The sequence below is a fragment of the Parasteatoda tepidariorum genome, chromosome 10 (assembly GCF_982258835.1).
Source record: "Parasteatoda tepidariorum strain Cologne lab strain chromosome 10, Ptep-v5.0, whole genome shotgun sequence".
NCBI classification, from domain to species: Eukaryota; Metazoa; Arthropoda; class Arachnida; order Araneae; family Theridiidae; genus Parasteatoda; species Parasteatoda tepidariorum.
Window position 1 is genome coordinate 83,872,316 of NC_141764.1, and position 17,622 is coordinate 83,889,937.

A 17,622-nucleotide genomic window follows, 5' to 3' on the forward strand; every position below is an offset into this window, starting at 1 on the left:
GACTGAGCATTTAAGAATAAAAATTATGTATAATAACTAAACCTTATGTAAGCCACTAAATTTTACTTCAAATTACAGATTTTATCATTTTCTAGCATTTCTTGAATTAAATATATGTTGTCAAGAACAGCATAAAAAGTGAAAGAAAAAATCAGGAAAAAATAGTTTAGACTAGTAGATTGTTTCATATAAACATGAAGAGATATTTCTTAATGATTTCATATGTTTAAAAATCAATTTTCTAAACCATTTTTTACGAATTCTTTTCTGTCTTCCAAGCAGTGACTTCATTTCAAAACTGGTTTGTAATCACTATGCTCAAAAAAAAAAAAATTTAGTTTTTGGAACCACTGGATTTAACCTGTTCACACTTTTATTTTAACTTTAAATCTGACCTTTTCTCAATTAAAAAGTACCTTCAAGTGCAATTTGAACAATTATTTTTTTAATCTTATTCTAAACATACATTGATGATTCAATGTCTGTAGTCAATGAAATTTAGATTAAAGTTAGTTTACATTGAAATCACCATTTAACTTAAGCTAATTTTTCAATTAAATTTTTTTTTCTTTTTGTTTTATATTCTCTAATTTTCCAAAGTATTGCTATTAATTTGAAAGCTTATATTTTCTATTGCTACTCAGGAACAAAACTAAATCTGTAATTAAGGTAAGGACTACTCAAATTATGCCAGACTTTTTCGAATAAATTATCACAAAAGTAAGTGTTATGAATTCAAATAACACACCAAAATTCCAGATATTTCATTTATTTCTCATCTGTACTTAACTTATTGGTAATTGAATGTTTTTTTAGAAATTTTCACATGATATATAAACTGTATATGCCAAAATAACTGAAAATATATTTGTTAAAAGAACTAGCTTATTATTTTGTGTTTTAATGTTATGCGCATTTTTCAAACAAAAAAAAAAATAGGAATTGTATGAATTTGAAATGTGATTTAATTCTAGGATTATGATTAAAGAGGTAAATTCAATAAAGAAAAGTATAATATATGTCGTCAAACTTTGAAAGGAAATAGAAATACACTACTTAATGAATATGTAACCTTTAAGCAAATTTCTTTTTAGATTGCATTCGCCGCAGGGAAAATAGACTTAAATAAGGTTTGGAAATTATGTATGCTGCTCATTTGAAAAAAAAGTTCACCTTGTATTTATATATGTAAAAAAAATTTCTTTTTTTTTATTTAAAGAATGATACTTGTTGTGTGTTGTAAACATTTTTAATACAGTGAAACCTCTTGGGAGCAACCACTCTCTGTTCCACAATAAGATTATCATTAACCCCTTAACGATCGGTTGATTTTCAAGAAAACGGTCATAAAAGTGCCTTTTTTTTTTAGTGCTATTTGATTAGTGCTGATATCTAGTTTAAAATAAACTTAAACTATCTACAATTACCTTAAAAATATCCTTGTACTACCATCTGGTGTGTAAAATGAGAAATAAAATGTTTTCCGGGCAAAAGAAATGAATTAGTTTTATTCTTATTGGCGCGTTACTACTGAACACTCCATCCCGGTAATGTCACGGGAGCGAGAAATAGGGGCGAAACCTCCCCCCGCCCCCTCATTTTCACAGGAGCAAGAAGGAAGGGGTTAATGGAGGTTGGTCCTTCTGAGGGATTACTTCCATTGAATTCAAAATGTAATCGAAGATGCGTGATTTTTCATAAACAATTTCAATTTTTATCAGTGTCATTTTCTTAGTGCAGAAATGCCACTTGTGTTAGCATCATGAAAACCAAATCAGTTCATGAAACTTAATGAAAAAAAAAATAATAACTCTAATTATGAGTAAAAAAAAAATTTTACCAATTATGAATGATAGAACTGTTTTATATAAATAAACAATTATGTTTTTTTTCCGTTAAGTTTATATTTAATTTTATATGATCTATCATATATCAAAAAAGTGAGAAATTTTTATGCTTGAAATGCTTAGCTCTTTTTTTTTTTTTTTTTTTTTTTTTTTTAAATTTAACTTTCAAAATAAATCATTGTCTTTATAAGCACTCTGACTGCTACATGAAGTTGTCTGTAGAGCTCTTTAAGTTAGAGCCACTCACGATATTTTCAATACATTTGAATCTACGTATTTATTTTATTAATATTTTTTGTTTTGATAATTTTTTATTTCCTTATTTTATCTTTTCCACATTTGGTGTAGAGCTTTGCCCGGTCACTGGGAGACGTTTTGATGGTCTCTCCTAAAGGTTTTCATCAACACAAAGTCTATGGAAAAAATTCTATGCCTCCCAAAAGTGGTCAAAAATAGAGGTGGTCGCTACACGAAGGTGGTCTTTCTTAGAGGTTTCACTGTATCTCAAGTTATTATCCTTATACCTATGTTTTGTTATTCTAGTTTTCTTGTTCTTAATTAATAACCAAAACTTTTATTAAATTTTCAATTTATAACTCATTCAAAAAAAATTTTTTTCTAGGTCCATATTTTGTCATATACCAATTAAAAACAAAATTATATGAATCACCTGTTCTTGAAGTGAAAAGGAATCAAAAATACTTGCGATTTGAGATCCCTGAAACTGTGCTTGTTTGTGGGGATATCAAAGTAGAATTCCGCAATAAGACATTTGCCAAAACGGTATGTCTATTTTCTGTTTCCTTCCTGTTCATTAAATTTAAAACTTAGATTGTTACATGAATGATATCTCAAAATCTTAATTTTTGTAGTTATCATCCATTTTGTTCAAAAGCAGATTTATTCCATTTTTAATGGTTTAACTGTCAAAAAATGTTATACTGCAATTTTCCTTTCTAAATTAATTGCTGTAATAGTGTATTTTGCAAATTGGTTAATAGTGTCCTCAAGTAAATGCTCTAGCCCAGCGATTCCCAATTTTTAAAAACACTTCACTTGCGTTTAAAAACACTCACAACACTTGCGTGTTGTAATTATATTTTATTAAAGATATTGAAATTTTAAAAAAGAAAAACATGATGAAATAAATCAAAAAAAACTATTGTGGAATAGATTGCCGCGGAAAAAAGCTCAAATATAGCAAGTGAAAATGTGCCATTGGAAACAACCATGTGCAGAAATGTTCTTTTAACACAGATTTTCAAAACCACATGGAAAGGCATAGAGATAAATGCCGAGGTAACAATGAATCATTTGTAATTAATAATAAACATGTAAACGGCACAAATAAAACTCACATTCTAAATCTCAATGTGAGCGTCGTAATAATACATATAAAAAATATCAGGATTTTTCAAAGCCACGTTTAATAATTGCTTAACAATAGCTGCTGAAAAATTATTGTTAAACTCCTCGGATTTACGTTGAAACGATGAAATCTGCAAAAATAAAGGGTGTCAAGTGTAATTATTGAAATGTGAGGTTTAAAACTTGTGAATCGTAATAATATTGCATTAAAAATATTGAGATTTTAAAAATTATGAGAAAATCCAACAATAACTGTTAAAATCATGATCAAAATTTTACTTAAATTACTGGTAAAATAGACATAAAGTGCATTAAAAGTATTAAGATTTTTAGGTCTGTCGAAGTCCATAGCTTTAATCATCGAAAAACTACTTAAATTCATGATAGAATCTATTCAATTTGAGTGCGTTAAAAGTCGTGGTGATTCAAATCCGCGATTCAAAACTTCTGACTTTTTTTCTTTTTAAAAAAGAAAAATTTTAAAAATTATTTTCATTGTGTTCAGGTGCTGCCGCTGGCCACTGCATGTCTATGTTAAGAAGTTAGACGTTTTATTGTTTATTCTAATAATTGTTGTTCTATTATTTATCCTTATAATCATTGCTAAAATTGTATCTTTATTGTATTGGACTTTATATGTTAATACTTTCCAAATTAATTATTTATTAGTGTGCATCAGTAATAATAATGAAAATCTTTTCATTCAGAACATATTAATTAGAATTTTTATATGAAAGAAATCTTATGTAATAAAGGGCATGAGTTTTCTTTTTGCTCACTCAATTATTTAAAAAATTATGCTTTCGTAATATTTTAACCATCGCTAATTTGAGTCGGATTTTGACTAGTTTTGAAATTTTTCTTTTTACTTGCTTATAATTTTAATGTCTGTTGTTTGATTTAAATGTATTATTTGTTATTTAAACCTCTTTTTTTTTTTTTTTTTAGGATAAGATGTTTTTATTCTGGTTTAACACATTTTTTGTTAAAAGTGAAAATGATAGCTTCCAAAATTCAGCTCATTCAAATGGATGTACTGCTACTCCCATGTCTACATATATTAACTTAAATACCTTCACATCTTCACCTCATTCTGAGCGAAATAAAAGGTTAGATTTATTTACTGAGGAAGTAACTTTTTTCATTTATTGAAAAAATTATGGATAGTAAATTGCATGCATGTTAGTTGTTCAAAGCTCAAGGAAAACCACTATAATCATTAGAATGCAATATTACTTTGAAAAATATTTTTTCTTGTAGCCATACCATATCTTTCTAATGCTTCTTACCTTTTTTAATGATTCTTTTTAGTGTGCACCATGAAGAATATAGGAAACCTGTACTCATTCTGTTTAAGAATGAGTTGGACAAAGCCACCAAAGACAAAACTCATAAATTATTTAGTAGAGATTTTAAGGTATAATATATCAATTTAATTATGTATCATTTATTATAACAATTAAGTCTTCAAATCAATTATAAGTAAAATGAATTTCTACACTTTTTTTCAGTTAGCATTATTTTCTTCCTTATCTCTATCTTCAGTTGGTTTTTTCTTTGCTTTATTTTATTCATGAAAAAGTACTTGTGGAAAATAAATTTTCCTTTTGTGATTTTATGTTATGTCCTTGCCCTAATTTTTCACTTATTTTCTTAACTTGAGAATGATACTTATAATGAAATTTGTTATGCTTACTTTTTATTTTGCATAGACATAAGTTCATTAAAAGCTGTGGATGAATTTGGAACCCCATATATTCTGGTTAACCTTATAAAAATGATCCTTAAGGATGTCAACTGCAGAGTAAAATTTATATCTGAATTTTCAAACCCTTTTTACACTCAAAAAGGTTTAAGATAAGGAGACACCATCTCTTAAATGCTATTTAACATTGCACTGTAAAAAACAATTACAGATGACAATATAAATAACTAGTGGGCTGCACCCCCTGCTCGCTAACGCTCGCCGACTCCTGAAAATTGCTACGCAATCTTATATGGTTTGCTTCGCAAGCCAAGCTCACTTCGCTCGCTGCTAACTTAGTTGCATTGCAAATGCACAAAATTCTAAGAATTCAAAACAATCATTCAAATCCTTATAACTAATTTTTATTTTAAAAGAAAAATTACATCTTTTTAGTTTATACTAAGTCATTAAAATAAATTTGAATTCAAATAAATGATATGTAATTCGTTAAACCTATTAGAAATGTGCTATAGTATAAAATCTTAAAGCGTAACAGCACGACTGAGACTCATTTTTCAATGAATAACTAATAACAATAATAAAACAAATGAATTCGTGATATAAATCAAAAATCATCAAATAAATTCTTGAAAAAAAGCCCTTTCGACAAAATACTAAAATAGAGATCTATCGACAAGAACTACTCCTTTCTGCCTAGCTTAATAGTATGAGATTACCGCAGCTGATAGGGTTAATTTCGGAAGAAATCACATTTGTTGAGAATGCTCTCTCTCTGGTTATTTCGGTTTCCCTTTTTAAAACCGCTATATGTTAAGCCACCTCACTAGATTTGGCATGTGACATTTTTAGCGGCAATCATTGGTCGATTATCTAGTGTTGCCATTCAGGGAGTTGTAATGAGACTTTTTTTGTCGTTGTGTAAGAGAAATATATATATAGATAGGGGTGCAATTGTCTAAAAGTCTGTTCAACTATTGGCTTATGCGGATGACATAGGTTTAATAGGACCCACTAAACAGTCTGTATTAGAAGCTTGAGACTTCTGTTAAAGCATATGTCTTATATATAAATCAGGAGAAGTACAATTTTATGGCTGTCAGTAATCAAACTAATGATAATGTATATTACCTCTTGTGACTAATGATTATACATTCAAAGGTGTCAGTCAGTTCAAATACCTTGTTACAGTTAATAATATCAAACAGAAATTAATAACAGAAAAGCAGTGGTTATTTTGGATTGAGAAACCAACTGAGTTCAAAGATAATATATATAATGCTCTAATTTAACATGTATTATATTAAGGCAGCCGAAGCTGGCCTTTAAAAAAATATCTGATGAAAATACAATTACTTTTAGTACATGACTTTGATAATTAAAAATTGCTTAAATTGATTGGTTGTCTTCTGAGTTTTTAGCTTAACAAAATCTTAAATTACCCTTAAAATCTTTAAAGAATGTTCCGTAGACTTGACTAAAAATTTTTATAACATTTTAATAAATCGTATATAAACAAACATACAGCATTATATATATATATATACAGCCTAGTGGCAGAAATCCTCCAGCAGACTTGCAGATTATTTGTCATCAAAGTTTTTTCTTTAATTTTTATTTTTAAATTAAACAAATGGGGGAAATTAATGAGACTGCTTTTTAAAACATCTCTAAACTTGTTTCGGATGAAATATAAAAAGCTAAATTGAGAAAACACTGCAATAAGTAAAAGTAAATTCTTGTTGTTGTTGATTTCAGACTTAGCTATATAGAGATTTCATGATTTTTTTTTTCTTTAATTTTTAAGGATATTTCAAATTTTGCTACATGTATGCAAATTAAGCTGAATTGTTACAATAATAAACCTCTGTTTCTGTTTGACTGTATTGAGATCACCAAATTAGGATTTGGGGAGATCGTGCGGCAGATTAACTCTATAAATTCTTCTGCCTAGTATATACCTGATAAGCATGCCAAAATGTTTTGAAGTACTGACAAAACTGAAAACATTTGCTCATTTTATTGTTAGTTTTATACCATTCATTTATTTTATTGTTATTTTTAAATATTATTCAGAGTGACTACTTCTAGGTAGACAACCCTTGAACCTGGATACCCCATTGTATTTAACTCTGCAATTATTTTTAATAAAGAAAAATTCATTAATAATTTATTAAATATAAAAGAGCCTTATGATATGAAAGCTTATAATAAAAATGTCTGTCTTTTTTTTATCAATTAAAAAATATTCTAATATCCCTATGTTTTTAGGTAAGAGTAGAATTTAATTATGTGAACGATTCTCCTACCAACAATTCACTTAGTTCAGACGTTAAGGACTCCTTGCATGGACAATGTACAAGTGATACTGCAAGTAGTCACGGTGAAACGAGTAGTGATAATGAAATGTTAGAAAGTGAGACTGATTCAGATGACGATTGGGACGCTTGTGAAGCTACTCATATTTGATGAAAAAGAATAATGTTTTTAACTTATTTATCTGATGTCCAAGGGTAATTCTTTTTAACCTTGCTCTCATTTGAATTTAGCAAATAAAGAAAAACAATTGGTAGTGTTACAAATTTTCATCATTTAGAGTGACCTGCTGCAAAGTATGGCATTTTGACAGAAAGGGTTCACTTTTGATTGATTCAAATCACTAAAGCGGATTTTTTTCAATCTGTATGCAACGTTCTTAAAAAATCATATTGTCCAAAAGTTGTATATGTTTTGTGTGATTGTGTAAAAAAAAATGCAAAAAAAATTCAATTTATCATCTGTGATTTTTGGCATTATACTGTGTACAGTCATTTAAATTGAGTTTTGAAGAAGAAGCTTAGCTCTTTTTATCATTGTTTTTTCTCTTATCATTTTTCATGCAGTAATTTTTTTATTATTATTAATTCCTGTATGACTCGGCCAAAGAGGCCAATCAGTGTGCCAATAAAACATAGAAATGCTTTAAGCCGAGTCTTTTTGTGATATGTTGAGCAAAGATTTAAAAATATAAATTACTTTTCTTTATATATAATTACTCATGTTTACAACTAGAAAGTATAATTATAGAAACACCTGTTATGTACTAAATTTAAAAAAATAATTTGCAATTTATTGTTTGAATTAGTTTATAATTGTTTTTAAATTTAATTTGTTTATAATTAAAGATTCTGATTCAAAAATATGCTAATAAGTAATGATTTGAAGTAATAGGTATAACCTATCAGCCATATTAATAAGTCATATGCATTTTTGACTTGTGAAAATTGACCAGTATAGGGAAAAAGATCTAAATATAATTGAAAGTGATGTAAAAAAATATTAGTTTTTAACTTGAGAGCTAAATAGTTTTAATTCTTTTTTTTTTTTTTTTTTTTGTATTCAAAAATATTAAAAATTTTATGCTGAGAGAGTTAATAATCGACTTGTTTATAAAAAGTTCAAAGGATTTCTATATCTGGTCCATACTAATTTATGTATAAATCCTAAGATTACATTAATACCGATTTATTTGGACCCAAATTTTCTTCTATTTCTATATTTAAAAAAAAATTGCAAAATCCCTCTCATTCTAATAATTTTTTTAAATATTCACTTAAAAGTCATTTAAAATTTTCCTAGGCCATCTAAATTCAATAGGATAGATATAAATTATTAATTCATACATTACTTATAAAATGTTCTTTCCAAACCCTCAGTATAAGAAGCGAGTGGTTCTTATAATGTTTTGAACTATTATGTGAAAAACGGTCGTTAAAAAGCATTATTATTAAAAATCCGTTTTGAGATGCCTACAGAGTTTTTATAGTTTTTGTTGATTTTTTGATGATCCTTGATATTTTAATAATTTTTCTTTCAATTTGTGGCATGCCTTTACTTTTTCGTTGCGGCTTTGAGACAAGTGAACAAGTATTTAAGAGGAGAACAAGTTTTGAAAAGTAAATTTCTTTTTTAATTGGGTCTAAGTAATGTATTTAAGAAAATTTCATTTGTAACAATAGCATACATAATTTCTTTTTAATGTAACTTTGCATAATTTTCTTCATAAAATAATTTAAATTATCTGTGATTTGAATATCAAAGATTTATTTATTTTAAAAGGTTATAAATTGTATATAAAAATAAAGGTAGTGAGGTAAATTATTTGTGTGTGACCTGGTATTAGGGTATTTTTAGTGTTCTTTTTTATTGTACAAAATTTTTATTTGTTCATTATTATTTAGAATTTATGGTATTTTTGTCAAAAAAAAACTTTTTTTTTTTGTTCTTTTTTTAATCTACTTAAACATTTGAAAGAAAAGCTATTGCCTGTTTTGGAAATTTTTGCAAAATGAGTAGAAATCATTCTGCAAAATTTAAATTAACTTACGAAAAATTTGATTTTTGAATTGTATAATAACTTGAATTAATAAAATATGTTTTTGCTACATGTTTATTTTCTAGTTAACATAATCAAAACTACATTTAAATTGAATTAACTGAAAAATGTTTTACTTCTGTTATTTTTCCCGGTATGTATTTTGTATTTAATGCCTATTGAAGATTTATGTGTGTGTTTTGTTTGCAAAGATTTAAAACATGTGCTGTGAGCAAATAATGCAAATTTATATTGATTTGAGTTTTATATAAATATATGCTTCCAAAATTTCTAAATACAGTACGGAACCCGTTATCCGGAAAGCCAAAAAACCTGGACAAATTTCGATACATTTTCCCGCCATTTTTAAAAAAAAAAAAAAAAAAATTTTCTCATAAGATTTTAGGATTTTTTTTTCTTTTTTGAAAGATGTTTACCTTACCATCATTTTGAAAATAATCATTAGTGTATTACTTCATCGTTTTTTCTTCTTTTTAAGATTATTTCCAAATATTATTTTTTTTAGTTGGGTTTAACAATTAAAAAAACGGCTTTTTGTAGCGATTCAGAAAACCGGAATAGCGATGGTCCCGATCGTTCCGGATAATCAGTTCCCTAGTGTACTTTATTTCAAAATTATTACATTATGAAATTATAAGTTATGACATTGCCATAAATAAAAAAGTTTTTTATCGATAATATGTTAAACATATGTATTAAATTGCCTTTTTAGTGATATAGTTATTAATTGAATTTGGATTGAATCATATTTTTTATTTATGAATTTTTTTTTTTTTATGTTAAAAATACTTGATTGGATATTGGGAATACCAGTGTTATCATGACAAAATGAACATGACAAGGATTTTGCGTGTATTTTTTCTTTCTTTATTTTTATTTAATTTGTAAGTTTTATGAAAAACCTACTTTATATATCCCCTCATTTAAATTTATTTTCTAAAATGTTATTTTGCATTATGATAAAAATTTGATAACCATTGTTTACTCTAAATTATTAAATAAAACTTAATTATTTTCTATAAAAGAAACTATGAACATTTATAGTCTTATCTATTTTAGATTAAACTTTTTGATTGAGATTTATTTTTAAAATATTTAAACTTTGAAGAATCTAAATATTATGTGGTTCATTTACTTTAAGATTTGTTAAAGTTACTAAACTGCTATGTTTGTAAATAAAATTCTTGACTTATTTTAAATTTAACTATTTTCTTGTGGAAAATAGTGGCAACTTTTAAATACAAAGGATCTCTTATAATTTTAAAATATATCTCGGACAAAATGCCCTTGTACATAGTTCATTGAAAAATGCATATTATCGTAAGTTTTCTATATTTTTTGTTTATAAAAATGAAATTTCAATTTTTATTCATAATAACCCTTACATTGTTATTTGTTAAGAAAAAGAAAAAGTAACCTACAATAATTTTTTCATTATTTGTTTAAGTCATGACGGAAAAATGAAAATAACAACAATGAACATAAAAACTATTGAACATTTTCTTTCCTTTATTTGCTTAAAAAAAAAACAAAGAATTATTGCTGTTATTTTAATACGTAGTTTATTCATTTTTAGCGTGCATTCAAAAATAAGCAGAAAGTGCAAATAAATTATTAAATTCTTAAAAGTTCTAAAGGCAAACATCCTGTTCCTGATGAAATCTAATGTCAAATTAATATTAAATATAAGATAGTTTTCCTCCCTTCAATATTTTAAGTTCCTGGATTAATTTTGAAAATCAAATAATAAAACTTTATAACTATAATTTAACAATGACAAGATGCTTTGGATACTTCATTTGAAGAAAACTACTGAAAGAAATATATCTATATATGTAATATTTAAAATATTAAGCCTAATTATTAATATTATAAAGTATTATTAATTACATTAATTAATATTTTAAAATATTAATATTTGTTCGAATATCACAGAATGATAATTTTTCCCCTTTTCATAAAAACTATATATTTTTTTGTATTTCCTATAGAAAAAATTTAAATTGCTTTTAAGAATAAAATACAGTTTTATTTCCAGCAAAATTGGTTATTTTTCATAAATTTTAATGCTTTCACTTTGCATTTATCTATAGTTTCTTTTTGTATTCAATTCATGTTTGTTTGCTTTTTTAATTTTATATATAAAAACTTCATTTTGTAATGAAAAATAAAGTCTTTTAGATTGTATGTCATAAAAATATTGAAAAATTTTTTTATAAAAAAGCAAAATGCAGTATAAAATATATTTATTATAATTTAATCTTAAAAAATTCCCCATACAAAGTTGTTAAACATTATACTCTGTAATCAAAAATTCCTCAATTATCCAACTTAATACCTGTGAAAGGTATTAAAATTTATGACTAAGTCTCCTTCAGATATGATTTGCATTTAAAAATGTTTTGTGCCTGTTTGCAGACCACTGAAATAAAGTGCTTTTCTCTACTCAAAATTTTGAATTCTGGTAAAAGAATTCAAGTAGAAAGAAATGAATTGGGTTACAATTATCTCCAGTTCGCTTATTTGAACGGTTATTTGGAAAAGTAAAAAAATTGCATCTAGAGCCAAATGCGTTCTTTGAATGGTCAATGTGTGGGCCTTCTACCAAAAACTAATGAGAAGAAGAAAAAAAAAGAAAAGTAACATTATTTTCCTTCCAACTAATTTCCTTAAAAAAAAAAAAACTTAGAAGTTATAACATGAAATTTTGAAACGCAGTGATACCAATTTGAGTTTTCTACTTTTGCAACAAAACAAAAAAAAATTTTCAAGACGTAGTTCAAAGATTTATAAAAAAAATTCTTTATATACCGTAGAAAAATACTTACCATAACTCTTTATTTTATTATCCGTAGGGAAAGCAATGTGCTAAGAACTGATAACTTTTTTTTTGTTCACTTTAAAAATACTCTGTATACATATCCAAAATTAGCTGTACTTTGGTTTATAATTTTAAAACAATTGACATAATTCTGAATTAAATAAGAAAAAATTAAGTAATTGTTAGTTAAGAGTTAACATCAAAGCTGATTTTTTTTTTTATTTTGTGACCTGCTTTTAAAAAAATTTCTTTAAAACTAACTCTTCATAAAATCTATTCCTCATAAATAAATTCATCTTCAAAAATATATAAACAATTGACTTGATCTTGTGTTTTTCAGTATTTTTCTACTATTGAGGCTTCTAGCATCTTTCCTGTCTATAGGAATCCTTGTAAAGAATTGTGTATGAAAGGGCTAATTTAATTGAATGATCTGCCATTATGAGCATAATCAGATAGTGGTATGAGCTTCATTGGAAGGAAAAATCTCCTAATAAAGAAAAGTTTTCTATTTTATTGCAACATGTAATAAAATTCATTGAAAGTTCTTATAATTCATTGTTGTCCTCTCCATCCAGATAATGCTTGTGTATATAGCTGTCCCGTTTGTAGAAATTTGTATACAACAGAAACATGCAAAGTATTTATATTATGAAATTTTTTTTTCTCCAGTGTTTATTATTTGTTTCATATATCTGTCCTGAAAAAATTTATGGAATGTTTATAAAATACAAAAATATATATTATTTTTTTTTTTTTTTTGTTTATCGGACTCACAGATTTTTTTTTTAAAAGAAAACTTTGAAATCTTGTTGTAAAGAATGATACAAACTGTAAAATTGATGAAATGTCTTTTTATAGGATAAACATTGTAATATAGATATTTAAACGCACAACTGAAAATACATTATTGTTTTGTGTAACGTTCGTCATCTATTGTTCATTTTTTGTTCTCACAAATATTGTTTATGTTTCAGCAGTATTTTTTGTTTTAATCAAAGAATTTTGTCAGAAAAAAGATAATTAAATAATTGAGACATTTCTATGCTTACGATACAGCTAGTGTGAATTTGAGATTTTTCATTGCACGTTGTCTTTCATCGAATTGGTTGAAAAGTAAACTTTAGAAATTTTATTTGTCAAACTTCAATAATTTGTGAATAAAAGTCTGATATTTTTGTTTGGAACTAATTTCTTATTAATGATTTCTTACTTTTATGTAGTTTTTCTTTTAACATGTCTCTACCCTTGCCATGTTGTATACTAGGTTCAACTTTTGATTTGTGTTTTCTTTATATTTTTTATACTTGACAAACTTTTGGTGATCTAGTATTATTAGACAGCACAATGTCTTTCAAATAGCATACCTTTCAATCCTTTTGAAGAAATAGTGCTTGATAATTTTTAGAACTTCAATGAATTTGTCCCTTAAAACTTTAAAGCAATGAAATGATTCGATTTGTAGTTTTGAGCAGGGTTTGTTGATTTAAATCAATTATTTCTTTTTAAATATATATATTGATTTTAAAAGTTAAAAATCAGTGTTTTAAATTATTGATACTTCTATTTTGTTTTCTTAGTCTTAAAATTTATTTTAAATAAATTGCTGCATTAATTAATTTTAGTTAACGAAATTACTTTCGTTCTTGGTGTTTGTTAAATCCCAACACATTTGAAATTACATTTTAAAAAATGTTTTGATTCATGAGATTGAAAGTACAGATTAAAGTAAACATTTAATGCTGTCTTAATATAGACTTGCATAGCTGTAGAAAATAATTAATAAGCATGATTTTTTTTCAAAAAATAATGCACATAATGTTAATTAAAATTCCATTTTTTCAATGAAAAAGCGTGGAATTAAAATCTACATTATATTTTTTTGGTGGAAAATGTATATTTCTGAAGCTTGAGGTTACATTAAAAAGAAATTGCCCTAATATGCCAAAAGTAGAAAAAGAAAAAAAAGGCTGATGAATTCAGATATTTTTCTCCTGATATAGTGTGATTCTTCTCTTCAAAGTCTATTTGAAGCAGTAGGGTTATGTTAGAAGTAGGGTTATAATATGTTTACAGTATCTTTGACATTATCTGATTTTCTATAAAGAAATTTTGTGAAAAAAAATTCCAATGAGTACATAGAATTTTTAAAAAAACTTTTTTAGCTTAACTTATCTATTTTGATATAGAATTAAAAATAATTATTTTAATATAAAAATATATAGACTAAATATTTATTTATTTTTTTGATGTATGTCTACATTTATAAACACAATCTGTTACATTTATTTTGTCATTTTAAAAATCAAGAAAAAAAGAGAAGAAATCACAATTTTAAATTAAAATTATGGTTTACTAATTGAAACTTTGTTTTAATAGTTAGCGGTATCTTCACAAATTCAACTTTAGGAAAAACGGTAGAATAATTTGACAAAATACTTTTTTCTTAAAATTTTATTTTTGTGTCTCGTAAGAAACGATAAATCCATATTTTTACCATATTTGTGTTGATTTTTTGATCTGATTTTTAATTTTCACAAATTATGTCTGAACTTTCACAAAATAGGTATACCTCTCAGAAAAACCTAGGCAGACCCCTGAAGTATTCTTTAAATTTTCTATTTCATCTACTCTTTAAATTTCAATTATGCATTTATTTCAGAATGGTTGCTATGCATTCAAAGCTATGTATTATATTGAAAAATTATTTTAGTAAGTTAGAGCTTCTAAAATATTGTTATAACATAGTTTTAATATTAATTTAATTTTGATTAAACATTTACAAAGTTTTTTTAATCATAAATGAAAGTTCTTACAGTGTATTTGAATAAAAATCAAAAAAATCTGACTTTTTGATTTTTTTTAAAAAAAAAAATCACGAACCCTGGTTTTGAGTAAATAATTTAAAATTGCACATTCTTCCATTTCTAGATTTTTTAAAAAAATCTAATTTTATTGCAGTTTAAACTTTTGGATGATGCTAAAAAATTCTTTAACATTGATTGCATAAAAATTAAGATACTTATCAAAACTTTAAAAAGTGGCAACTCTATACTATTTCTCTCCCTATAAAACACTGTTTGCAGAATTATATTGTATAATTTTGTCTGAAAAAATCTAAAATACTTCACGCTTTATATCTCAAATTGTGATTGAGTGGTGACCTTGTATTTTATACTTATCGAAAAACTGCCAAATAGAGTATCCATCATCAGTTTATTTTTATTATTATATTTTATAACCGGCCTGTGTAGGGGTCATCGAACTGGCCTTGCATCCGAAAGGTTCTGGGTTCGAATCCCCGGCAAGGCATGGATGTTCTTTCATTCTCTGTACTATCTGTCCTTACAGTGGGAGCACCGTTGGCCCACCTAATATGGTGCCTCTGGAAAAGTGGCAAACAAATCTGCCCTTCAGATGCCTGTATGACGTAGGGCATTCCACAAGCGGGCATTGGAAAAAATATATATATTTTTTATAACCGTCATTGAACAGCCTACCCAATTTCGAGTTTACAACTACTAATATTCAACTTATAGCCTTGTAATTTTGAACCCATTCAAGAAGACGAGGACAGATTTAACATGCATCAATCGCCATTTATTACACAGGATCTTCAGCCGGAGGGGATCAAACCCACGACCTCTTGGATACGGGCCCAGTGCTCTACCAACCAGGTTATCCCGGTCTATCATCAGTTTATTTGTGAAATTATAATGAGGATTAAAATCATTTTTAGAATTTTCCCTCACCGTCTGCACTCCGTCAACAGTCAGAAGAAGAGCCTCTTAAAACTTGGGGTAAATGTGACACTGTTGTCCCTTATGTATATTTTTTTCTGACACTATTTACAAGTAAAAATATATTTTGATATTTTTTAATTGTAAAATTAGTCTAATCGTTGCTAAAAAATCTGTGAGATTATTGGAATTCTATTTAATAAAATATAAAATCCAAAAAAGTAGTTTGAAAAAGAAAAAAAACAATTTTTTTGGGCGTGTTTAAAATTTTATAAAAAACTTTAATGATGATTAACTGTTTATTTTAAATCTAAATAAGTTCAAATTTGAAAAATTATTGTTTGAAAATGAGCCGATTTTGGAAGATTTTACCATTAATGCAGAAATAGACATTGGTGTTTCATGCTGTATTTCATAACCATAAAGTATTGAAATGCTAAATTTGATGTTTCTCTTATTTTAGCTTAAATTAATACGAAATAAAGGAAAAAGTGTGAAAAATATGTTTTATAAAAATTCTGCCTTAGAGGGTTGAGGATGTTCTTTAAAAACTTCTGTTATATCAAAAATGGCTTTTTAAGGAATAATATATTATTTTTACAACTGTTGTGAAATTGTAACAGTTTTGCACGACACTTAAAAAGATACCAAATTTTCCCCATGTTTAGCTATCGCCCTTAGTGTTAATTTTAAAAATGTTAATCCGAAAAAAAGCCAGAGATTTGAGAAAATGGAAAGCATTTGTTATTAAATTTTAAATATTTGAAAAGAAACTCCCTTGCTCCAATGTTTATATTAATCTCCTTGTTGAGGCTGATGAAAAAAATAGAAAATTTAGATGAGAATTACTTTTTTACATTTAGGTAGGAAAATGTTGTGAAATTTGCAGTTATTTGATTATTTAAAAAGTTTAATAATTTTAAATATTATGTAAGCTATTTTTCATTTTAAAGCCAAATCAATTCTTTTCAGCTAAATAGTTTATAGCTGGTAATAATTTATAGATAGTTTACAGATTACAATAATAAGGCTTTGCTTCCAGTTAAACCACAGGTGTTGTCAGTGATGGGGAGGACAGTGGTTATATGTCCTCCTCAATTATTAGAAATCTATTAAGTTTTCAATATGTCAGACTGATGTAAAGACATTTTATGATTTATCACCAATTTAAACTCGTGAAAGGTAAAAGTCAAGAAAGAGATTAATCTTTTTGCAGATGTTTAATAACTGAAATAAGATATATATATTTGTGGTTGAAATTCAGAGAACTATTGTGACTGTGTATTTTAGTTTAATCCCTTTCAAAAATTGGACGCTAGCGATGCCTATGAATTGACACTCGTATTGTGTATTTTTTTTATATTTTGCTTAATGAAAAAGCTTCCATCTACCTGTTAAGTATCATTTTTTAATCGAATATTGCAAAAAGAAAGCACTTTCGTTCCTTAATGGTGAAACAAATCCCTTGGAATAAAACTAAAAAGTCTGACAGGTAGCTAAATTTTAAAAATATGCTCTATACTTAGTGTCAGCTTAATTTGTTATGCAGGGTGCGTGGCGTTTTTATAAAGTGCTTAATTTCGTTTTTTTTTTTTTTTAATTTTTAAAGGTGCTTTCTTCATTGGGTGTTTTTAAAAAGTGCTTAATTTTTCCTTTTCTAAATGAGATTTTTCCTTTACTATGCTGATTTTTGCTTCGAATTATGCAAAAAGACAGTTCACATTGTTATATTCAACGTTTTCATAATTAATTCAACCCCAATCTGT

General features: G+C 26.3%; 1 protein-coding gene across 2 annotated transcripts in view; it reads left to right on the forward strand.

Moving 5' to 3' along the window:
- The window catches only part of LOC107437787 (phosphatidylinositol 3,4,5-trisphosphate 3-phosphatase and dual-specificity protein phosphatase PTEN), a 34,058-nt gene extending 21,143 nt beyond the window's left edge, over positions 1–12,915 (forward strand). Inside the window, exons 8-12 of one of the 2 annotated variants that reach the window (XM_087153240.1) lie at positions 2,470–2,630; positions 4,164–4,324; positions 4,527–4,632; positions 7,192–7,433; positions 12,457–12,915. In XM_087153240.1, coding sequence (XP_087009366.1) covers positions 2,470–2,630; positions 4,164–4,324; positions 4,527–4,632; positions 7,192–7,389 — 626 coding nt within the window. In that variant the 3' untranslated portion in view covers positions 7,390–7,433; positions 12,457–12,915. Of the gene's footprint in view, positions 1–2,469; positions 2,631–4,163; positions 4,325–4,526; positions 4,633–7,191; positions 8,700–12,456 lie in introns of those variants that run through there. The other variant, XM_021146343.4, reaches the window with a different exon arrangement.
- The last annotated feature ends 4,707 nt before the right edge of the window (positions 12,916–17,622 follow it).